The sequence below is a fragment of the Canis lupus genome, chromosome X (genome assembly GCF_003254725.2).
Source record: "Canis lupus dingo isolate Sandy chromosome X, ASM325472v2, whole genome shotgun sequence".
In the NCBI taxonomy this organism is placed as follows: domain Eukaryota; kingdom Metazoa; phylum Chordata; class Mammalia; order Carnivora; family Canidae; genus Canis; species Canis lupus.
Window position 1 is genome coordinate 7,039,422 of NC_064281.1, and position 25,292 is coordinate 7,064,713.

The window sequence follows — 25,292 nt, forward strand, 5'->3', positions numbered from 1 at the left end:
GGAAAAACCTACCTGGCTACAATACAATGCCCCTTGGATATAAAACTCCTTACTTTTGATCCACAGACTGTAAAAACAAACATCACAATGTTCCCTTTCTCCTGTTCCACCTTTTCCAATCACTGTTCCACAAACATGCACACACACAATTGGGGTTGAGAAGCTGATGCCATGCTAAGTTAAGGATGTGATCTCTTGAAGGCTGCATGTCCTAAGTTCGCTGCACATCTGGCTTCAATGTATATACGGAGCCTTCCTGAAGTCCTAGGCACCGGTAGCTTTGGTTAACACAAATAAAGGTCACCAAAACAGTCCACATTCTAACAGCGAATGATTTCAATTCTCGCTCTAGAGGTAGACAGCAAAGAAAAATCTGGGAGCCTGGTTAGGAATAGGAGCAGCCTGAGGTTCTCTTTTATCGCTGTTGCTTTTGTTTTTTGAGCTTGACCATCAAAATGCCTATCAGAAACATGGCACCAGGAATTCGCATGTGATTTTTGGGATGTTTGCCATGGTGACCTCTGCCAAGATGAAGCATGATCTTTCACTAGAAAGAGCAAGGGGTCTTTGGAGTCCGTACGGACCCAAGCCAAATCCTAATTCAGCCATTCCCTAGCTACCTGGCCTCCAGTAAGACGGGTGACCTCCGTCATTTGCAAAGTGGGGGTCATAACAGGTTACCTCAGTTTGATGGTGTGAGGCTTACACAAGGTCTCAGATACCAAGAGCTGAAGCAGGGTAGACGCTCCATCGGAGTTAGCTGCCAATTCTTTCTCTGCCAGGACACTGTGAAAGTCAGCTGCCTTGCTGAGATGAAGTGGAAAACAGCCATGCTACCTTATGTATCTCTTTGATGGCCAGCAGAGCTACTTTTTGTGGCACCCACACTCTGAGAGGGAGGGAAGATGGTAGGAAGTATGTTTTTAATTACCAAGATTCTCCTTTTTCCTTTGTCCCTAGTTTGGTCTTGAATTGTATTGTTTTGGGTGGGAAAAAAAAGAAAACGAAGAGTGCCAGAAATCGTTTATGGGAATATCAGACACCATTCTCAAATCGGAAGCCCGCACCTCTGGTTTTTAGGGAATGGATGTGATGGCAAAGTATGCATATCATCGAATGTACACAATGTTAGAAAACACACACACACACACACACACACACACACACACACACGACAATACCTGTAAGGTAATCCAGACATTCTAGCAATTTCTTCTCTCGGGAAAAATCTAAGGCAAAAGTGTCAAATGTGTCATTGAGGTTGATTTCAGGAATAAGGACCTGGGATGATGCAGTTGCCATGGAGACTCTGTAATTTAAACAAAACAACTTTTTAGAAACGTCAAGATGGCTTTCACCGTCACTGCACAGGAATGAAAAAAATAAAAGGAAAAGAAGCATAATTTTTAAATAGTGCTGTTTTTACACGTGAGCCTCAAAAAGAACTTTGGGATGGCACCACACAGCGACAATGCAAATGAATGCAAGCTTAAAGACAAGGCCAAAGAATTGGGTGACCAGTAGAACGGCTCCCCCCAAACCCCCACTTCCTTTTTACTGCTGCAAAAAAATTCCCGACGGAGGTGAAAGAATATTCATATTTCATGTTGCTGTGTATTTAACAGCCTGGCCCCTTCACATCTAACCCCGGCGAGAAGCACATAGCTCCAGGCATTTCTTCACACATCTGTCTGGGAAACTGTTTGTTCCTTTCAGACTCGACCCTGCTCCACTTCAAAGAGGACTCTCCAAAATTTCAAACTGCATAAAAGGCAAAGTGAAGATTAAAAAAGAATGTTTCCAGATATTGGATTAGTTTAATCAATTACTAGCCTCTCTCTAAAATAAACATAAAAAAAGGAGTTTTTTTGTCTGGCTCGTTTCGTTCTCCTTGTATTCTTTTTTTTTTTTTCCACCATATTCCCAGCAGATGCCATGGAAAATATTCATGAGCTTTCTTGCAAATTCTTCCAACGGATGCACCATTTTCCCTCTTCATTTAGGGTTGCTAGGTAGAGCTCTGATTTATACACTATAAAGCAACATATTGGCTAATATGACTCTCCTGCTATGAGAGAATCTCCTGCTAGGTGTGTGTGAAGCTCTCAAGTTGATTTGCAAAGTTCAGTTACTAATAGCAGAACGTTTGGACTAATTAAAAAACACAAGTGATTTTCTGAAAAACAATACAATTGTGGCATGATGTGAACCACGTCTGAGCATATCAGACCATGCCAGCCCTGTAATCTTGTTGATTTGGGTATTTCATGAAGTTTGGTAAATACCACCACGGACCTAATTCTGTATATGGTACTAAGTACCGTATGGGAATTTCTGAGCAAAGAAACACTCTGAAATGGCTCAGCCCTAAATCTAGTTACTTATTTTCTAATCAAGAGTCTTGATGCTCATTTATACAAGGTCACAAAGCCAGCTGGCAGCAGCCAGGAGAATTCTAGGTCTACATTCTTCCATTTAATCTAGAAAAAAATTCAACCTGGTTACCTAAGGAGACATGATCTCTTAATGGCTCTTAAAACTTTGTATTTTATAAAGATAATATACTTCTTTGGCTATAAAAATTATACTTGTGGGTCTATCCATACAATGGAATATCATTCATCCATAGAAAGGAGTGATGTACTAATACACGCTACAGTGTGGATGAACCTTGAAAGTGTTATGCTAAGTGAAAGAAGCTCGATGCAAAAGGCCATGTATTGTATGACCCATTTCTATGAAATTTCCAGAATAGGTGAATTCATAGAGTCACAGCAGATTAGTGGTTGCCAGGGGCTGGCCGGGGGAGGCGGGAGGAGGCAATGGACAATGACTATGTAATGGGTATGGAGTTTCTCGGGAGGTAATAAAAAGATTTCAGAACTCGACAGAGGTAGTAATTGTACAACACTGTGAATGTACTAAATGCCACTGAATTGCACCCATTAAAATGGTTAATTTTATGTTAGACGAAATTCACCTCAGTAAAAGTTACACCTGTGAAGTGCTCAAAATCCTTAGAAATAAGGTTTCTGTAATTGCCCTTCTGGTTCATGTTCAGTTGTGTAGATGGAGGGGATCAGACAGGATAATTAACAACGTAATAATCCGGATGATGTTGGGATCGATGGATGAAAAGTTTGAAGAGGCATGAATTCGGGAAAGAAAACTTTCAAGTGTTTGAATGAGAGTGGAGAATCTAAATTCACCACCTAACTCCTTCACCAAGAAACAGTGAATAGCAGAGTTGTGGGATCTTGTTGGCTAAAGAGCGCACCCGAGGGGAGTGGGCCAATTATTGTGACGAACACCTGCTAATTTAGCCTGATGGATAAAGGGATGGTTGCTAGGCATTTTTCACAGGTGGTCAAAGTGTACTTACAAAAATGCTTTCCTTATGCCCCACAATCGCAAAAACTCCTCAAAACTCTGAGTGATCCCAGGACTACTCAACAAATCTATATAATAAGCTCTTAAAGTGTGCCAGGTACTGAAGAGCCTGAAATATTTGCATCAGTGCAGATAAGTTAAAAGAAACATTGCTGTGCCCATGTGTCCTCCTCAAATAAAAATTTCAGAGTGAAACCCCAATTAGAATGTCTCACGATGTCCAGCAGGGAGAAGCGCACTGAGCTACTGAGAAACCAGCATCTTTCTATTGCATTTGTCTGCCCATCTTGCATGGCACAGATCTTGGGCTGAGAGGATCCCGAGGGCTCTGAATAGATAATCTCACTTCAGCACTTTCCCGGGCCAGTGGCAAAAGCTTCTGTTTGGGCTCATCCAAAATAGATCTCACTCCCAAGTTTCTCCCCATTCTATGGTCCACAGTTAACTAAACCGTGCGTCAGGCCAGTGACAGTGTTAAAAATGCCTGCCACCTTGATGGGGGTGCCTTTGCGGAGTGGAAAGAGAAAGGCTGAAAGCCCCTGAGCCTGGGAGGCAAAGGCTGACAGCAAGAATCTATGCAGATGACTGCAGCTTTTAACACCTACACATTTTCTGATGGAAAAGATATTTATCTTTGGCTATAATTTCAAATTCTTAATTGGAGTGACAGGAGAGGGGAGATCTGCCAAATTCAACATTTTTAGGCCGTGTTTTTATTCCCCAAATCCTTGTTGCCCATCTTCTGGCCTTTCAGATGCATTGCCAAAATCCACTGGGGCCATCAGTATTATGCCACTTGTGCAATTCCGTGCTTTCATAGTTGTGTGTGTGTGTGTGTGTGTGTGTGCGGCTGTGTATATGCTTGTAGGTGTGTGTTAAGCTCTTAGCATGTGGCAGCAAATAAGAACATTGTGTCCTATCTTGATGCTTCAGGGGGTGAGCTGCACATCACTTCCTATTTTGATCTTGACTTCGATGCTCCTAATCTCCAAGACACTCTGTTTGCTAGGAGCCACATGGGGCCTGTTTTCCAGAAGGTGGAAGTGTCTGGAGCTACACTGTTCACAGGATTTCTGTCAAACAGTCAATGCCAGGGGAAGATGCTCTACTCTTCCCGCCTAATATCACCCCCATGCCAGACCCCTGACAATGGCACTTAAGTGGGTCTTTCTTGGGCAAGTGGGCAAATCACCGTGGTAAAACTCAGTGAGGTCTCCCAGCAACAAAATGTGGTTTACTTTGGTCTGCTCAGGATTTCCCAAATGCACTTGGCTCTGGAACTTTGTTGTTGTTTTAACACCAATTAACACCCTACCAGAACACACTTCAAAAACCACTCATCATGTGTGCTTGAATTCTTCAAATCAAGTGACATTTTTCCAATGTTGACAACCAGAGCTCTTGGCTTTATAGTCTGGGTAAGTCTGATAGATCCTTGAACTGCTTATGGTGTTGAAGGACAAAGGGGTCACTTTGTGGAGTCGGGACACCCTCCTAGGAGCTCTGAGAAATGGGTACCATTAGGAGGGACGTTTCTTTTCATCATCCTCTTGATAATTTGCTGCTAAAAGTGATTTTAATTTCAGATTTAAGAAGTAGACCAACTTTCTTATGCTTCAATTTAGTGAAGAGTTTTGCTTACTTAATGTAATTTTGTAAAGATGACTGTACAATCACACAGGACACCTATATACTAGTGTGGCTTGAGAGTGTGGTATGTTATACAATACATTTGCATCAGTTTAGTGAGTGGGAAGGAAGGGAATTAGCATTTGTTGCCTGATCACTTTGGGACAGGGACCAGAATAAGAGTTTTACTATATTATTTCATTTTGTCCCTATAATAACCATATTAGGTAAGAATAATCGACCTGTTTTACAATATGGTCACTCATTCACTCGTGTCAGACAGATTGCTATGTGCTGGGGCTATAATGGGGAAAACAAGGTGGCTGGGGGTCTGCTGCCTACTAGGAGCGTATAAGCAAAATTAGACTCAAGTGTTAAAGGAGCTGCCCCAATGCCATCCATAATTACTGCTAAGCAATTAGCACAGAGCCAGACACTTGATTTTGAAGCATATGCATCTCACAATGTAAAGCTTGCAGGTCTCTCTTCTTCGGTGTTTGTTTTTTTGTTTTGTTTTGTTTTTTGTGAAAACCTTATTGCGGGTGATTCAGCCTTTAGGTGAATATATCTACTTCAAGCAATTTAAAGATGCAGAAAAATCTCACCCAAGTCTCATTTCAAGAAGGCTTGCAGGATTAAAACTTTGTTTCGGGCTTTCCACCCTTGAATACAAGAATAAAGATGGTTTAGAAGTATACAGGTGCCAAAGCCCAAGGCAGATACAATAGGAGGCAGAGAATTATGAAGTCACGTCCTAGAGAAGAAGTTTATTTACTAAGTAAAGGATTGAAGAGTAGAGACAGGCAGAGACCAGCCCCAGGACAGACATACACGGTGGGGTCATACTGACATACTAAACCATGAGAAATTATATCCAAGTGCTGTGACGGAGTATCTATGATGCCAAAGGCCTGTTCTTAGGAGTCCTCAGCAATATTATTACAACTACTGACAGAAGCAGCTACTATGAGGCCCAATTTTCTTTTTTTTCCTTTTTTTTTTTTTTAAAAAAGATTTTATTTATTTGAGAGAGCGGGAGGAGGGACAGAGGCAGAGGAAGAAGCAGACTCCCCGCTGAGCATGGAGTCCGACGTGAGGCTCAATCCCAGGACCCTGAGATCATGATCCAAGCCAAGTCAGATGCTTAACTGGCTGAGCCAACCTGGGGGTCCCTATGAGCCCAATATTCTATGCAGAAAACAGCTCATGGCTAAACCCAAAAAGTGGCAGTGCTGGGACCAGAACCTGAGTCTCCCAGGTCCTAGTCCAAGCTCCCTGCCCTTTCACTACACTCCAATCCTGGAAAGAGAGAAAGGCTCAGGAATTGACCAAGAGGATTGACACGATAGAGATGGGAAGAGAGGGGCTGCAGAAACAGAGGGAAAAGACTCTTGGCAAATGTTTATACGCCCTACGTCTTCAAACTTGATGGAAGTTTAGCCTTCTCATAAGCAGGAGGCCAACTTTCTTATGCCTGGATTTAGTGAATAGTTTTGCTTATTTAAAATGATTTTAGGGACGCCCAGGTGGCTCAGCGATTGAGCCCCTCCCTTCGGCCCAGGGCGTGATCCTGGAGTCCCAGGATCGAGTCCCACATCGGGCCCTCTGCATGGAGCCTGCTCCTCTCTCTGCCTGTGTCTCTGCCTCTCTCTCTCTGTGTCTCTCATGTATAAATACATAAAAATGTTTAAAAAATGATTTTATAAAAAAGCACAACTACACTAAGAACTATAGTGAGGCTTGAGAATATGGTATATACAGTTGACCCTTGAACAATATAGAGATTAGGGGCACTGCCCCCCCACCCAGTGGAAAATCCACGTAGGACCTTTGGCTCCCCGAAACTTAAGTATCAAGAACCTACTGATGGCCAGAAGTCTGACTGATGACATAGAGTCCGCTGACATATCTTTTGTATGTTATATGTATTATACTCTGCATTCTTACAATAAAGTAAGCTAGAGAGAAGAAAATATTAAGAAACATTATTATAGAAAATGTTATTGAGAAAATACATTTACAGTATTGTACTGTATTTTTTTTAAATCCATGTATAAGTGGACCTGAGCAGTTCAAACCCATGCTGTTCAAGGGTCAACTGTATTATACAATTCATCTGTAGAAAGAAAAATCAAAAGCACGTTTCCATCCTTGAAGAGATGGGCTTGTTGCAGGTAGAGGTGAATGGGACTGGTTATGACCTGCTGGATCTGTGGGAGATCACATGTGGACATTCATGCGCTTATGCTATGCTTCAAAGGTAGGTCTTCTTTCAGAATGTTCTATCTTAACTGTTATGGTGCCACATTCTCTCCTCTCCGTAGGTGAGAGTGTATTCATATTACACTTGATCAAATTTTGGGGGATTGCTGAGAAATGCAGCTCAGAGTAACCATTTCATTTGGACATCTCCTGATTTATTGCCAGAGAAAAGCACTCTTGGATCCCAGTTGGAAACCATGACGTAAGTGTAAACACTGTCTAGTAGAGTGTCCTAGGTACACTGGAGTATTAATGCTATTTGCCGTGCTTAACCTTAGGATGAACATAAAGCAACTGGATAGAGTCCAGGGGAGAGCTGTGAAGACAATTAAACACTCAGAACCGAGGAGGCATGAGGAAAGACACTGGCTTTTCCTAAGAGTAAGGAGGCGATCATTTTAAGGATATAAAAGGGATGATAACCAGCCATGTTAGCCATGTGCTTTGGAAGAGATTAAGTATCATAACCAGTCGCAGGAGAATTCTTTCTCAAATATAAGAAATAGCACAACGAAGCTGGTTCGATACAAAACCAGAGTTGTAAAACCATTGTACGTTTCTCTAATGGAAAGAACCCTGAAAAGAGAAATATCAATGCCTACCTCTAAGTGAGATTTTGAGAATTAGCGCGGTTTCCAACGCAAACACGCAATCAAGTAAGGTTACTTTTCTTTCTCTTTCCTTGAAGGAATTCAAGCCATGAGATGGTGGGTATTTTTCCCCCTGGGCCAGGGGTTGGCAAAAGACAGTCAGAGGGCCAAATACCCGTTTGGGGAAGTGTTTTTAGAAGCATAGCCACGCCTGTTTGTTGCCGTTTTGTCTATGATAGGCTGCTATGGAGCTATCACGGTAGAGCTGAGTCATCCTGAAGGAGGCCCTTATAACCCACAGGCCTGGAAAATATTTCATCTCTGGTCCCTTATTGAAGTCTGCAGACTTCTGCTCTAGGATGAAGACCAGCGTGCATGAACGGGCTGGGGTGGTCCGGTGAGGGGATTCCATTATTGCTTTGCATAAGGGGCAAGTGACTGAAAATTAAAATGAATGAAAAGTCAAGGGCGTTGTCATGGGTTGGAGGGAACACTTAGGTGGCGTCAGGTGCTCTGGCTTTACTACAGCTGCCGTAGGCCTTGTCAGCAGTGAAGGTGAGTGATTTTATGCCAATCAAAGATGTGAAGGGAAGGAGTCCCGAGTCCCACCAGTTTTACTGCTGAACTGACCATTCAAATAATGGCATCTTTATGTTCCCTGCCCTAGAATCAAGGACACTTTAAGAGAAAGAGGTAGGAGATTGACAGTTGGGTCCTTTCTCTCCAACATGAGTCAGCTTTGACCTTTCTGACGAGGCGAAGTTTCTCCACCAAATAAAAACAGGTCTAACACAGAGCAACACCTGGGCGTTTGCTTTTCTCTCTCTCTCTCTTTAATAGATGAGCCCTGAGATGGAAGAAAAGATTCTCTTTTATGTGACTGCCCTCATTTTGACTCTTTGTTATCAAATGTACGATAAGATCAGGTCTGGGAGTCACAATAAATGCTGTTTTTGTGCCACGGTGAGCTTTCTGCCCCCGCAAAAGCAAAGGCTGATTTTATTCTTTCTAACTGGTGGACTCTTGTTTCAAAGGCCTTGAACTCCAGGGCGCTACTGAAAAGGCTTTGACATGTCAAAGGGAAGCATCTTTGGCTGGAACAAAGCAACTCAAAGCCTCTATTCTCCTGGTACTCAGCCTCGAAAATGAAAACAAAAAGCAAGGCGAGGGCAAGGCCAACCGATTACTCCCCATCCCCAGACACCGGAGCCCCGGCAGCTGAGAAGTTGCCAGCAGCCCTCCACACTCACCTCTCGGTGATGTTCTTAGCCGTCTGTAGGAAGCGCGCATGATCATTCTCCTTCAGAGAGTGTTCCGCCTGGGAGATGAGGGATGCCGACCGCTCGATGCACTGCTTGCAGTTTGCAATCTGCTGAGCCAGTTTGCGAAGCCTCATCACCTTGAAAAGAGACATGGAGACGGTTAGGTGGGGGGGCTCACTTAGGTTAGACGCATCCGGCTGGATCCTTCGGAAGTGTGCATCACATTGCACGCAACTCGTCCTTCAAGACAAGTCCAAAGAGTGGGTAGGGAAAGGTGGAAATCCCAGTTACGGGACTCCTGGCCTGGAGAGTCTTTATCTCCTTGGAGAAGCGTTGCTAATTTGTTTTATGAGAAAATACTTTATTGTGAATTGCTTCCTTGTTGATGGGGAAAAAAGGTGTTGCCTAATGGCAAGTCACAAGGGTCACCAGACCTCTTCCTTCACCATTCCACTCAATTACTGTGAGAAGGCAGCCGGCGCTGGGACGTTTCTCCAGCTCAGATTTTCTGCTGGACCATCGAGAAAATAAAACATCTCCGTGGGTGCAAACGTGTGGCTTAAGTAAGAATCATTTTCTAGAAAGGCCCTTGCAATCCACGCAATAAAACTGTGATGTGAAAACATGAGGTATTACTATTTCCCACACGATCTAAAACTCATGTGTTAAATTAACAGAAAGAGAGCGTTTTTTTCCATTGATTAATATTTTTCCTGTTGAGCAGATGAGAGAAAGCCAAAAAAAGCACAGCTGGGCCATTTCCCCTCACTGGGAACGTCATTTCCAGGCACTTTGTGCTGACTTGATAACTAAGAACTATTTTGATAAGCATTTCCCAGTCGGTATAAAAATGCATGTTTGGTTCCAACCTCCATTCCAATTCCTGATTCTGTCTTGCTTGAAAACGACCCTCAAACGTAATTGACCGTAACCTCAGGGGTAGGCCAAGATAAGTGCACGGTAACCCACTTGACCATTCGCTCCGGTGTTTGAAATGTGCTGTGAGATGAAGCCCTCTGGCCAGAAGCCAAGTCAAAATTAGACCGCTAATTGGAATTGCCGTGCGCCCAGTGCCCCATCCACACAGCCTGGGACAGGTCTTGGCCGGCTTCAGGATCATTCCGGAATGGAAAACAGCCCTGGGTGAAAGGGTAGGAAGGAGGCCAGTTAATCTGTCTTACAGACAAGGCTGGCTCCAGCTCCCTCCAGAATTCCTGCTAACTCCAAGAAATTCCTTCTTTCTCCAAGTCATCATTATCATCCCCATGCAACTTTAATCGAAGAAAAGGAAGGAAGGAGATGTCAGAACTTGAAGCCTCTAAGGAACATCTGATTCCAGCTATGTTGTACTGCAGCAAACAAAGGAAATTAATGCTGCACCGAGAGGCAGCAGCCACAAGATCTCGGGCAAGAGTGAGAAAGATTCCTGAAAGTAGAGAGTTAGAGAAGTGTCAAAATCTTGGAGCAAACAGCATATGATATTAAGCCTAGTAAAAGACTTAACTCATTATAATTAGAGGGACCGTCCGCAGCAGATTAACCATGTTCATTAGTTGAATGAAATAACACTTATTTTACACCAAATTGAATTTAGCATCTAATATCATTCCGTCCAGAGGTAAAGCTAAGAAAGGCATAGAGTCCAATTCAAGACACTAGAACATGTCCATCAGAGGAAGGAAAATGACTTAGAGTCCCTCACCAACCAAGCGAATGAAATATTTAATCATACAACACAATTAAGGGTGTTTAACACAATTCTAACAAAAGACACACAAGGTCAAAATACTCCTATAGAATAACCCTGTGTCAATCACTTATCCTTCCGGTATGCCTATTAGTGATCCCACAGACTACAAATGCCACAATGCCTGAACTCTACTTTCTTCTTTCTTTTCTTCTGTCATGATATTGGAAAATAAAAGTGGCAGTAAGAGGAAAAGATAAAAAAAAAACAAACAAAACCTAAATCATGTGTAAGTTGAAGCAAGCCAAAATGAGAGCCTCCTTTGAAAACACAGGAATGAAAAAAAAAAAAAGAAAGAAAGAAAGAACACAGGAATGCTTTACAGAAAACAATCATTGGCATAATTTAAATTGTGGTTCAGGTGTACAGTTCCATCTGATACATCGGATCGGAGCTTTCCAAAGTGGTGTGCACAAGAATCTGCTGGGGATCTTTTTAAAAGAGAAACTGTAGATGTTTGGGCCCACTCTCCAATATCCTTGGTAAAAAGCTGATACTGTCAGAGCAACGGGAATCTGCATTTCAACAGGCAATGAGCTACAGGTGATGGATCAGTCCTATGGTCAGGGCTAGCATTTAAAATAAACTAACTAAAAAAAAATTAAAATAAAATAAACTAACTAGAAGAGAGGAGAAAAGAAAGTAGCAGAGTGCGCTCCCGGTACAAAGGGCAAAGTAGGTTTTGCAAAACCTTTTTGTGTGCGCAAGCGTGCGAGATTTCATGTCTTCTGTATTTTTTACTGTGGGTTTCAGTCAAAAAAAGAAAGAAAACCACTACTTTAAGTTGGATGTTCACAAACTATGGTCTGTAAGCCATATTCAGCACACACCGTTTTGTATAAATAAAGTTTTATTGGCACACTGTCACACTCATTCATTTATGAATCATCTCTGGCTGCTTTCACACTACAACAGTTGGTAGAGGTGAGCTGCTGCAACAGAAACTGTACGGCAAAACCTAAAAATATTTATTACCTGGCCCTTTACAGAAAAAGTTTGCCAACTTCAGTGACTCTGATCAAATGGCCCTGCTCTGAACCACATTCTGGGAAACACTATCCTGCTTGACATAAGCACTTCAAGAATCAGACACCGAGCATTTAGCAAAATATTAATTTTGTCACTAGAAAACATTCTCATATCCTATTTTAAAAATCTGACAAGACAAATACAATTTGATTTTTGAAAAGAAACACTGGGTATCGACACATAAGAAGATTCTTTATATGTATTATTCCGTTTTTCCAAGTTGGCTCTGTTCTTTTTTCCTTTGGGAAGTGTTGATTGCAAATTGTAATTTCAGGAATTCACTCCATACTCATCACGGAAATAACCTGCCTGTTGAATCTCCTGTTAGTGAGGACATGGGCCGATAGATACCAATTTATCTGCTGTTTATTATACCTTACACATGCTTTTTAAAAGTTGCCCTTCATTTTTCTTTAAATGCTTTTAATATATGTGCTTTTATATATGCTGTAGGATTCCCACCCCAAAATTGTTATGTCCTATCAACCGATGGCACAAGAATCTGAATTGCCATTGAGGCCTGAGTTGGCATTTCTATAACGCTCTAGAAAAGCCCGAACATGTAGGCCAGTTAATTATCTTAACTGTTGGCGATTTAGAGTATGTGAAAGCGGTGAAGAGAAAGGACTTTTTCTCTCTGTGGCCACAGCCTTGTACCATTGATCGGTGTCTGCACATAAAACACATATTTTACTCAATCTGGAGTCTGCTGCCAGCTTTTCGTGTGTTGACATGAAATTTATCTCCTACTCCTGAAGAGATAAGACAATTCTTTCCCAGGGAGTCTCACGGCTTGAGACTCTCCAGTCCGTCCAAGTAGAAAGGCTGCCTGAGCTATTTATTGCGAAGAATGCACGATGGTCTGAGAGCAGGAATGACCAGTATGTCCCCAGTGTGTCCCGACCCTGCCTGCCTGGCAGGCCCCCAGCTGGAGGGGTCGCGGTGAGTCTGTCTCCACCAGGTCCAACGGGCTTGTGATCCGCACCAGAGGTACATGGCAGCGAAGTCAGGAGGTGGTGAAGTTCACCACCGTGATCCCCACGATCTTGCCAGATCTCCCTCCAGCTCCCACATTTCCAAGTGTTGGTGAGAGGCTCCCACTGTCCCTTCTCTGGATTCAGCGTCCTTAGGCTGCCCGGACAGCACCCTGAGCATCCTCCTTGGGTACCCAGTCCTTACCTGCCCTCCCTGCCCAGCACCTCAGATTTCCAGAGTGTTGGTACTCATGCCCTGTTCTTCAAAATGCATCTCTAACACCACCAGTGCTGGCCGGGGACTCAGCCACTGTGAACTCCGAGGTTTGGGATCCACTAGACCTTGGTGATGTGCCAAAGCAGTAACTCAAGAGAAAGCCAAACTGGGCCTCATCTTTCCTGAGTGATGTTTGCTTTCTATTACTGCCTTCAGAGATAACATCCCGAGCAGGGGTGCGCTTTTTAGAAAGTGATAAATGTCAAACACACAGGCAATTTTTAAAGTAATATCATCAACTTCCCTGTACACAGTATCAGCTCTCCCAAATCTCCATCTTCTTGTCATATTAGCGTAAGAGTTCTCAAAAGGAAGTAAATTTTTATTGACAGCGCTGAAGCCCTCCCGAATTCCATTCAAGTCCTTCTCCAGAGGAAAACACCTTTTTGAATTCAGGGTGGATCACTCCCAAATACGTACACATGCCCAAACATTGTATGGGACTTTTTTGCAGTTTATCAAATTTTATGTAACAACTCTCATTCCGTGCAAAGCACTGTAAGCTTGTTTGTATTTTTGCGACTTGTCCATGTGAACGAGGGCAATATGTATCGCCCTAGAAAGCACTCTCTTCTATCCTATTTTAAAATAGGATTTTGAGGACTGTTCCATTATATAAATATACAATTGTCTTATCAACAGCTTTATTGAGATATAATCAACATATGACAAACTGTATATATTTAAAGCGCAAATTTGGTAAGTCTTCAAATATGCATAAACCCGTAAGATAACGAACAAATAGATCATGTCTCCACTTTTCCTCCTGCCCCTTGGTGATTCATCCTCTCCTCCCTCCACCGCCACTCCCTGTCACTCATCCCCAAGCAACCACTGATTTGTCTTCTGTCACCGTAGATTATTAGAAAATGTGGTTTCTAAACTTCTGTATGAATGAATCCATGCAGTACATGCTATCTTCTGTCCGGCTTCTTTCACTCACCATAATTTATTGAGATTCATCCATGTGGTTGCATGTATCTGCAGCGCGTTCTTTTTGGTTGCTGAGTAGTATTTCATTGTGCGGATGTGTCACAAACTGTGTATCCATCCATCTGCTGATGGACACTTCGGTCATTTCCAATTTGAAGGGTAATAGCCCTTCCCCGGTCCTGTGAGAATTCATGTATGTGTCCTATAGGGACATATGGTTTCATTTCTCTTGGTGAACACCTAGAATGGCTGGATTCATATGGTAAGTGTATGTTTAACTACTTAAGAAACAGTTTTCCAAAATGCAGTTTTATTCATATAGACGGCATGTGATTTCCAGTTCTTTCATGTTCTCAACAACACTTGTTACAGTCCATCTTTTTCATTTTAACTGTTCTACTAGGTAAGTAGGGCATCTCATTGAAGTTCTAATTTGCCTCATTGACTTTTCTCAACGCCTTCCTTAATAACTAATGATTTGGACATCTTTTCCTGTGCTTATTTGCCATCCGTATACCTTCCTTGGTAAAGTACCTATTCAAATCTTTTATCTATTTTGGTAAAGGTGTTGTTTCCTTACTAACGAGTTTTGAGAATCTGTTATATACCTGCATACAAATACTTTTTTATTTAGATAAAAAATTTATATTTGTCCCCAACCTGTGGCTTGTCTTCATATTCTCTTAACAGTGCCTTTTAGAGAGAAGTTTTTGCTTTTGATGAAATGCACTTAGCTGCTTCATTTGTAAATATTTCTTTGATGTTTCTAACATTGCATATGAACAATCTTTGACCAATTGAAGGTTCACCAAGATTTCCTCCCATGTTTTCTTCTAGAAGTTTTACCGTTTTGTCTTTTGTATTAGGAATATGATCCATTCAGATTTAATTTTTGGATATGGCATGGAATATGGCTCGAATTTCATATTCTTACATGCAGAATAGTGTCTCCTATGTGGAGGCTTAAAACTCAGTTTCCAAATTCCCCTTGCAGCTGAGTTGTCTTTGTATTAATGTCTACATTTTACTTCCCAAACTGCTAGTTTGCTATTTTCCTAAGTCTTTCTTTCTGATTTTATAACCTTGTGTGGCTTCACAAGGTTTTGCTCTCTTAAAAATAGAAGGTATCCCTTTATTTATCATTTCAAACATCTTTTTTTATATTTTCCCATAAAATGAATTTCACCTGGGATGAGATAATGCCTTTGCTGATTTTGTGGGCTATATTTTTAGAGATGCAAGATTTTTTTATATGCTTCAGAACTGCGGTTTGAGTTTCAGATTTAAAGGGAAGAAGTCATTCATAATCCTTTTCTCCCTCACCCTCCTGGCTTAGCCCTCTCTTATCCCCTCGGCCAACTGGTTTTACCATCAGTTTTATTATTATTATTTTTTTATTTTTACCATCAGTTGTCCCCCCTCCCTCCCTTGGGGGTCTTCATTCAGGGATCCTCTGCATTTCTGAGGCTTCTCTCCTGTGCAGGTATCAGAAATAGTGCAGAGGCAGGCTCCAGCCCAACAACTGACTTGTTCCAGACTCGCAGGCCTGAAATCGCTAAAAACTAAAATCCTAGGAGAAGTTGGCAATAGTCTTTTTCAGTGCCTTTTAATGAACTGAGAAGCCTTATGCGGCCTGTGGCATTAACCAACGAGCCTGGTTTTAGTCCCCGATACCATTGGGGCACTTCCAGCCCCTTTAACCCAAGGCTTCAAGAGCTCTTCATCCGTTGGAGTTGAAGCTGTAGCTACTTTGGTGTCTTCCAGACCAAGTCCCACTCCCATGTTTTAGCCAAATTGCAGCATTGGGGACTTGTCCATTTCTGGATCATGGAAACCTTTATCTTGCTTTGGATTCAGCTGTATCTCTTTGCTTTCCCATTCCACTATGTTCTCTTGTCACTGACGAGAGAGTGGAGTGGGTGCACCAGAGCACGAACCCCCTGCATCACCATGGCCAGAACTGCAGAGCCCCCTTCACTACTTTGATCTAGCTCCTGAGAGACACCCTGTCATGCTAGGAAGTTAAGCAAAGGAAAGGCCTGCTGGCCAGGCTGAATAGAGGCCCCCCAGAAATGCTCCTATCTTAACCCCAGTAGTTTTTGAACTATGGCGCTTTACATGACAAAAGGGACATTGCAGATGTGATTAAGGCAAGGATCTTGAGGGAGCGGGTATTATCCTGAATGATCTGGGTGATCCCAGTGTAATTAGAAGGATCCTTAGAAGAGAGAAGCAGAGAGAACTGTTAGAGAAAGAGACCTGAGGAGGGAAGCAAAGGTCAGAATGATGTGATAAACCAGGAGCCAAGGAATGTGGGTGGCCTCTAAAAGCCAGAAAAGGCAACAAATGGATTTTGCCCTAGAGCCTCCGGAAAGAAACAGCGCTGCCTAAATCTTGACTTTAAGCCCAATGGAATGGATTTTTGACTCCCGACCTCCAGAAGGTCAGATACTAAATCTGTTGTTTGAAGCCACCCAGTTTGTGGTAATTTGTTACAACAGCGATAAGAAACTAATACCGGACTATTGAGAGCTGATCCTAGCACCATGTAAAGGCAACACATTCCCTTTCACATGCATATTAATTAATTGCAGCTGTACTTCAGACAATCGTATCTGAGGACCTGGAAGATGTCAGGTATTAAGAGATGTACACATGTGGTGTATGATAAGGGAAGAGGAAAAATATCCTGTAAGGATTCCTGGCTGACAGTGCTCTTTTTTTTTCTTTAAAGGTTTTATTTATTTATTTGAGAGACAGAGAGAGAGCGCAAGAGCAGGGGGAGGAGAGAGTGAGGGAGAAGCAGACTCCTTGCTCAGCAGGGAGCCCCATGTGGTGCTTGATCTCAGGACCCCAAGATCATGACCTGAGCCAAAAGCAGACTGAGCCACCCTGGTGCCCCACTCAGTGTTCTTCTAAATTGTACAATTTGTACGTAGGGAAAAGTTGCTTCTCAACACACCTGAGTCAGTTCTTGGCCAAGGAATGATTTCATATTAATTTGTTAATTCACTGGACCAGCTTCAAGAGCTATTTGATTTGACTTTTTTCTGATCACATCGCAATTTACATTATAAATATTTTTCAGCCTATATAGACAAAGTGGTTAAAATATTATGCAATATTGAAATTACCTTTTAAATTTGGTAAAAAACAGAGACGAGCACATATATTAGTTATTGTAACCTCTGTGCACCACTTAATAGTTGCTAATTTAATTATACAGATTTCATTAAAGTATGGTTATGAGCAGTAATAATAGAACTTCATGAGTTTATTGTATTTTGAATGAATGTTTCTACTTTTAAAATATTTACAAAATTACCTTTTGAGGGTGGCAGAGAAATGGGTAAAATAAAATGGATCCTAGGTATTTCAATAAAAACCATAGGAATTTTAAACATACAGACATTAGAAAGGAATTACTATTAATATATTCACAAAGGGATATATGATATAGTGAAACTATAGGAGTTTTGCCACCATGAAATTATACCTGTCTGAATTTGCTCAACAGCATAGGAAAACACTTTGCAATTTCTATATAAAATCTGATTCATTGAAACATTTATTTATTTATTATTTATTTGCGAGACACAGAGGGATAATGATAGAGAAAGCATGAGCAGGAGGGAGGGGTAGAGGGAAAAGCAGACTCCCCACTGAGCAGGGAGCCTGATGGGGGACTTGATCTCAGAACCATGGGATCATGTGACCTGAGCCAAAGGCAGATGCTTAACTGACTGAGCCACCCAGGCTCTCTGACACATTTATTTAATACTGTGTTAACTGCTAAAATATAGCAGTAAATATGAAATGAACTCCTCCTCTGTGGAACCTACCTAGAGAAGAAAGATGAAAACAACAGCTATAATAGACCAGAGCTTCATGCTGCCCCCAGAAGTTCAGTAATGGAGCAGAGGTAATGTAACATAATCCCTGTATTATAGGTGTGCATAGGACACCATGATAATACAAAGAAAGGGTTGGACAAAAAAATGGCCAACCAGGGGCCTTTGAGCTCCGCCTTAGAGACTTAAAAGGAGATTACAGAAAATATAGAAAAGGGGGGTATTCAATATTTCCTAAGCTATTGATGTACATGGGAATATGTTTTCTCCAGGTAGAGAATATGAAATATTCTGCCCTAGAAATCATACCTTCCCTTCTTTGATCTTGGTTCCAATAATCTGTCGTCTTTGCTGAATGATCTCAATGAGAAGATCACACTCCTCCATCAATTTGGCTTCTTGACGTGATGCATTGACCTACAGGATAGATAGAATAGTAAGCATTTATTTGGCCTTTGTTTTCAGTTACACGCTCTTTAATGTAGACTACTGTGTTTCTGGTGATCACTAAAAACATATACTTTTTAAAGATTTTATTTATTCATGAGAGACCCACAGAGAGAGAGGCAGAGACACAGGCAGAGAGAGAAGCAGGCTCCATGCAGGGTGCCCAATGTGGGACTCGATCCCAGGACTCCAGGATCATGTCCTGGGCTGAATGCAGACGCTCAACCGCTGAGCCATCCAGGGGTCCCTAAAAAGATATTTTAAACGTTAACTTTTCTTCCAATTATATAGAGATGGAAAATATAGGACTTAGTGTCCATTCCCTATCTTGCATCCTTGGAGAACACTATTATCCAATGGTAGCAGTCTTTTCTACTAAGCCATACTTGGCCTCAGCATCTTCCTTAATCCCACATATATGTAGCTATTACCAATTAGTTGGAGATCAACACATGAAATATATTTGTAATTCCTGCTTTTCTTCCTTGAAAGAAAGTGTAATTTTGGCCTTTTAAACATAAAAAGTAAGTTAAAAACACAATATTATTCCTTTATGGAGGGTAGATTACTATCGATGTCCATTGAACAAATTTTCCAAAAGCAAGGTAGCAAGATTATATCATATTTACTTTTTTAAAGATTTTATTTATTTATTCATGAGAGGCACAGAGAGAGGCAGAGACATAGGCAGAGGGAGCAGCAGGCTCCTCGAAGGGAGCCCCAGGTGGGATTCGATCCCAGGACCCTGGGACCACACCCTGAGCCAAAGGCAGCCGCTCAATCGCTGAGCCACCCAGGCGTCCCTACTTTTCTTTTAAATATAGACATTGACTTTGTATTTCATCACTATGGAAACATCAAAAAAGAAAAAGGATGGTTGACTATTTTATTAATTTTATGACATGATTTAAAATTTTACTTCTGGTATGCTTCTGAAAGACCAAGGTTCTACAATGAACACATGCCATTCTCTAGAAAAGGTAGATCATTAGAGAATGGCTTGTATTTGAAGTTTTTAAGACTCATTATATGCAAGGGAGGGTGACAATTAGCTCATTCTTGGCAACTGGGCTTGGGAAATACTCTGCACATGCTATTTCCTCCACCTCATGACAATTTTGAAATGCTTATTCGCAAACAAGAGGCCCAGAAATCACAGCTGTGGGAAGTGGAGAGAGCATGCATGAGTTTTATGATTTTAACACAGCACAGAAGTTGCAGTGTTACAGAGAATGACAATAGCATCATTGATTGCTCTAGCATATCTCGGGGAGGGGACATGGCCCAGTCATTAAGCCCTTTTGATTTGGGATACTTTATTTAACTGGAGTAATTCCATTCTCTATGAATGAGATAGACTGGAAGTAGGGTCAGAAGTTCAGGATAGAAATCTACTGATGACTCTTCAGAGAAATAATGTCCTGTTTCCGGAGGCCAAGATTCCTTGAGTTTTATTCCTGATTACTATAAGACACAGCAGAAAGAGTACTCAAAACATCTTATTGAGAAGATGATGGTCATTGGCGATCTGCAGCAAACTCCAAGATTAGCTCCTGTGTCAGATTAGCACACAGATATGCTTGCTAAATGTTTAATGAACAAAAGAAAAAAAAAATCACAAGATGCATTGATGGACAAGTACAGACGTGGAACTCAGGCTAATATTTCAAGGAAGTTCATCACCGGACTCGATTTCTCTTACTGTTACTTTTATGTTGTCATTTCTAGTTCCCCTTGAGGATTCGCAAATAAATTTAGCTATCCGTGGAAATACTTACTCCAAATGCCACTACTCTCAAGAAATTTCTTGTCTTTCCCTTTGACCTCAAACTGAATTTAATAACTGACTACAACTGAGCTGTGAAAAGGATGTAATCATATAGAAACCAGGGGCACATTATGATGGGGAAAGTGAAATTTCTGGGAAGTATCACCTTACGTTTAAAAAATATCTTTTAGAATGAGCCCTAAGAGCGAAATTGTACTCGAGCATACAATCAAGGTAAGTCTAATGGGATGCAAGTTCTGAAAGCGCAGTGATTTTGGCTGTTGTATGAAATGAGGCATATCTCCCAAGTCTTTTCATTTTCTTGGTGATGTCCTTTGTTTTTCTTTTTAAGTTTTATTTATTTAAGTAATCTCTACACCCCAAGTGGGGCTCGAACTCACAACCTCGAGATCGAGAGTCGCATGCTCTTCTGACCGAGCCAGCCAGGCACACCTTGATGATGCCCTTTGAAGCATCAAAGTTTTTAATTTTGATAGAGTCCAATCTACCTCCTTTTCTATTGTCGTTTGTGCTTTTGGCATCATAGCTAAGCAACCTAATCCAAGGTCATGAAGATTTATGCCTCTGTGTTCCTCTAGAAGTTTTATCTCTTACGTTTAGTAGGTCTATGAGCCATTTTGAGTTAAGTTTTGTGTATGGTGCGGAGTAGGGTCAAACTGTGTCAAACCTATGCATAGCCAGTTGTCTAAGCACCATTTATGGAAGAAATAATTCTTCCCTTCATTGAAGTGTCTTAGCACTTTTGTCAAAAATCAATTGACCATGTCACAAAGTCCTCAGGTTTTGACGTTGTTGCTAACATATCCTGTGCTTAATGATATTCCAGTTTTGAGTAACCCTGATCTAACCCCACTAGTACTTCTAGAATAAGTGCCAGGAAATGTGGTGTGGAGTACTAACTCTACTCACTCACAGGATGATGATGTTGGGGAACTCAAGGAAAATATCCATTTCTAAGTTCTCTTATTTTGTGAAATGAGGTGAGTAATATCTGCTGTCTCAGCCATGTGGGATTATTATGGTAAATACATGAAATAGTATATGAGGAAATAAGTAACACTGTGAAGTCATAGACAAATCTGAGGTGGTGTTGTCTGCACTGAGAAATAGTTTTGTTAATAGACTACGATTTAGTTTGGGATCCATTTCACTCTGAAGATCATTGGGTTTTGGGTTACTCTATGGTAGGAAAAGTGTCCCAGTTGCCATCATAACATGGGGTTCCATTTAATCAAAATCTGACCATTTGATATTTACGATGGATAGATTTGTTTTACAAAAAAAGTAGACCGAAATCTACTTTGTTGAGCCAAATATGTTTTGAGAAAGCTGATACCACAACCACCATGGCCCCAAAATATAAATTCCCAGAAATTTGGAAACATGATCTGTTCATTTTAGGCCAAGTATTTTCCTTAGATCTTTCAAAAAAAAAACACAGAATTGACTTTCCTTTGAAACCAGGAAAGTCGAATCTCTTTTTATACTTTGATGAAGCTTCCAAATTTGTGTAACTCTAGCATTCTTATATTCCAAAAGGTACAATAAAATAAGTTGAATGCTACCCTATATTTCTGAAAATCTTCCACTACAAAGAAGTTTTCCACAGTTTTGCTGTTTTATATGTCACTTAAAAGAAGTTAATGATTTGATTGGACTTCATTTCTTCTATGGGCCATTAATCCAAATACGGCAGGGTTTATTGGTTGCTTGCAGTGTGTTCAGGCGTTTCTAGTTCCCAGGTTTGGTTTAGAAGCTGGCAGCTCCTGGTTATGACTTCAGCTTTCAATTTCTGATTCATATCTTTTGATTCAGAATCACTAGGGCTAAAAGACGTGCTCTGAGTAGAGCCAATCTAAGGATGAAAGAAACAGCCCCTAATCCTTCTTTCATTGACCTCTACTTCCACCTTCTTTGTCCCTAGCCTAAAGACAGGAGTGCGATGGAGATAATTAGGAATGATGGCGGGTGGTAGGCGACTACTGGATCCCACCTCTGGACCACACTGGAATAGGGCACTTATCCTTCAGGGCCCTTGACATGGCAGGACAAAATAGAGCTAAGAATTAGGCCTCTTCCCATTCCAGGGTCCTCACTGCTCATCTCAATTATATTCACGTGTAAATGCCACATCGACCCCTCATGAGAAGAAATACTCAGGTGCTTCGACCTCATCTCTGTTCTGGCCTTGCCCATGTCTCAGCATGCCACCTCTCTACATCTAGAGTTACAGCTTCCTTTCTCATCCTGAAACACATCCCCGCCCCCTCCTCCCGCCAGCATTGTTTCTAGTTCTTAGTACCAACTTCATCTTTTTGGAAAACACTTCAAAGTAAGTCTTCTAAAGTTAGACCCAATCTCAATTCTGGCAAAATTTATTTCTTCTTTTACGTGTTATTATCCCATGTTTTAGGCCCTGACGCCTTATCTGAAACTGCAGACAGCGCAGCCAATGTCATGCAAGCTCAACTCTACTCTTATAAAACACTTGCAGGCTTCACTGTGAAAGACCTACATACGGCTAATGATTCATTCATCTACCCGTTCATTTATTCATTCGGATAACAGCAACTGGATTCTCAGAGTTTCTCTGACAGCGTTCCAAGTGCTGGGCGTGCAGGGGGTCCAGGCTAGACGAAGCTATCACAGAGTTTACATAGAAGCGTAGGGAAACAGCCTGAACAAGTCAAGAAATACATAAAAGTTTTGGATCATGACAAGTGCATAGAGGAAATTAAACAAGGTACTATGACTGAATGTGGCTGAGAGTAGGGTCCATTTTATCAGTCAGGTAAGAATTCTCTGACAAGTCTCTGAAGGGGTGAAAAGGGACCAGCCAGAAGATATAGAAAAGGTATTTGCGGGCACTCTCAACTCTGCTTCTAGCAGGGACCTCCTCACAAATTCTACAGCCTATCTTTATTAGTTACAGATCCCGTATTTGCAATATGGGTACTCACTACAATGTAAAAATTAATCTGAAACCCCAAATCAATACTTGTGGCCTTTTTGTGTTCATTTCAGACATTCCCGGAGTACAAAAAGCACATGAGTCACCCTACCAGCACCCAGCTGAGGTTGAGCAAGGACATGCTCAGCCTTCTTGTTTCAGCTCTTCTCTATCCAAGGATGGAGACAATAGGTGTGGTGGAGTGTGGTGCAAGAAGCTCTGGCTCTGGGGCCAGTTGGACGGGCTTTGAGTCCCAATTCTGGCACCTGTTAGTGGATCAGCCTTGGGCAAGTCACCCCACACTCTGGAACCTCCTTTGCTCTTTCCTAAAGCAAAGACCACGGAATCTACCAGGATGACTTGCTTTCGAGATTTAAGATTATATAATGTAGGTGAGGGGAGTGTGTGTCAGTGTGTGTGTATTTCTCCTAAGAGCAATGGTTCGGGATTGGCCAATTCAGTGTTCCTGGCAAATTTATAGACCATAACTATCACAAATAACAAGAATCAATGTATTTACCCACTATCTAGTGTGTCCATAGTCCTAAATATTCTGGAAGCAGGAAAGGTCTAGAATGAGGGGTGCCTGGGTGGCTCAGTAGTTGAGCATCTATCTGTCTTTGGTTCAGGACGTGATCCTGGAGTCCCGAGATCGAGTCCCACATCGGGCTCCCTGCATGGAGCCTGCTTCTCCCTCTGCCTGTGTCTCTGGCTCTCTCTCTGTGTCTCTCATGGATAAATAAATAGAACTGTTTTTTAAAAAAGGAAAGAAAAGGTAGAATGAGAAGGCAAATTACGTAAGACTGGCTTATAGAGTTGGCACCCTGCTCTCTCCTGTTCCTACGGTAGTTCTGCTTCCTCTCACTGACAGACTAGGACTAATTTCATCCTTTATAGCCTAATGAAAGAGAAATTAGAAAGTCAAACAATGGAGGGAGCCTAGAAGGCCAACACTCCTGTCCTGTCCTCCTAGCCCTGAGATCTCCATCAGCACGGAGGCCATTAGGCCGCATTAACACTCAAGTCCGCTGCAGTCCTGGGGAAGTTGCTCCTGGGCGCACAGTTTATCTGCCTTTGCTAGAGGTCCAGTCACAGACACTCCTTCCCCCGCGTTGTTCCTGATAACATAAGCGGGTTGGCTATTTTTTCCAGAGCACTTGGTTAGCAATGCCCAGTAAAAAGTGCCCCCTGTTAAATTTTATGGTAAAATAGTGTTACGGCGTTTCACAGAAGGGGTGGGGTGAGGCGGACAATTTCTTATTTTGTTCTTGTCATATACGTATAAACATTAAAAGGATTTAATTACATCCACACTAAAAATTGGCCTATGTGTCTGCAAAATGTTCTTTAGCAGTCTGTAAACAGTTTCTAAGTATTTCTAAAAACTTGCTCTTTTAATTTGACTTGTATTCAACTGCAAAATGAGATGTTCGGTGCAGAGTATAAACATCATTAGATTTCAGGCACATGTGGCCTTAACATCTTTAGAAATATTTTATGAACTCTTAGAAGGCGACATCAATGGGGAAAGAGAATCTGGAGGCTTCTCATGGGCAAAATTGGACGGATATGCAGCTTGGAAAGTCTCATTTTCTCATTTTTAAAAGCTCTTTAGCCATCTCTAGATTTTGAGAATAGAACCTTTTAATTCCTCTCGTGAGAAGGATATGCCGACTTGATAGATCACTTTCTATTTGTACACAGATGCAAACGCTGGAGTAAGTTTCGGAGAGGATAAGGCTGATGTGTCGGAAAATGGAAATTTTATTTCAGGGTGTGGAGGAAAGAGGGGTGCTGGCGTCACACAATCCCAGAGGCCACCGTTCCCTTTGAGTTCTAGGAGAACAGTGCCCCTGTTCCCCGACCTGTGCAGCCCAGGAGATTGCCCCTACCCCCATGGACCCACCATCAGTGCACTCTTGAAATTGTGCCATCAAACTGTGACCCCTCTGGCCTAAGATTCTAAACCTTGCTATCCTTACAATCACTACCAGTGAGGGTACCTGGGTGGCTCAGCGGTTGAGGCATCTGCCTTTGGTTCAGGTCATGATCCCGGGGTCCTGGGATCGAGTCCCGCATCGGGCTCCCCGAGGAGAGCCTGCTTCTCCCTCTGCCTATGTCTTTGCCTCTCTCTGTGTCTCTCATGAATAAATAAATAAAAT

At 41.8% G+C, this 25,292-nt stretch overlaps 1 protein-coding gene across 7 annotated transcripts in view; it reads right to left on the reverse strand.

Annotated features, from left to right (window-relative positions):
* Positions 1-25,292, reverse strand: part of MID1 (midline 1) — a 352,621-nt gene that overhangs the window by 26,054 nt on the left and 301,275 nt on the right. For all 7 annotated transcript variants that reach the window (XM_035712385.2, XM_025436333.3, XM_025436337.3 and 4 more), the window contains exons 4-6: positions 18,254-18,361; positions 9,122-9,270; positions 1,182-1,309 (exon numbers count right to left, since the gene is read on the reverse strand). In XM_035712385.2, the coding sequence (XP_035568278.1) occupies positions 1,182-1,309; positions 9,122-9,270; positions 18,254-18,361 (385 nt within the window). The remainder of the gene's footprint in view (positions 1-1,181; positions 1,310-9,121; positions 9,271-18,253; positions 18,362-25,292) is intronic.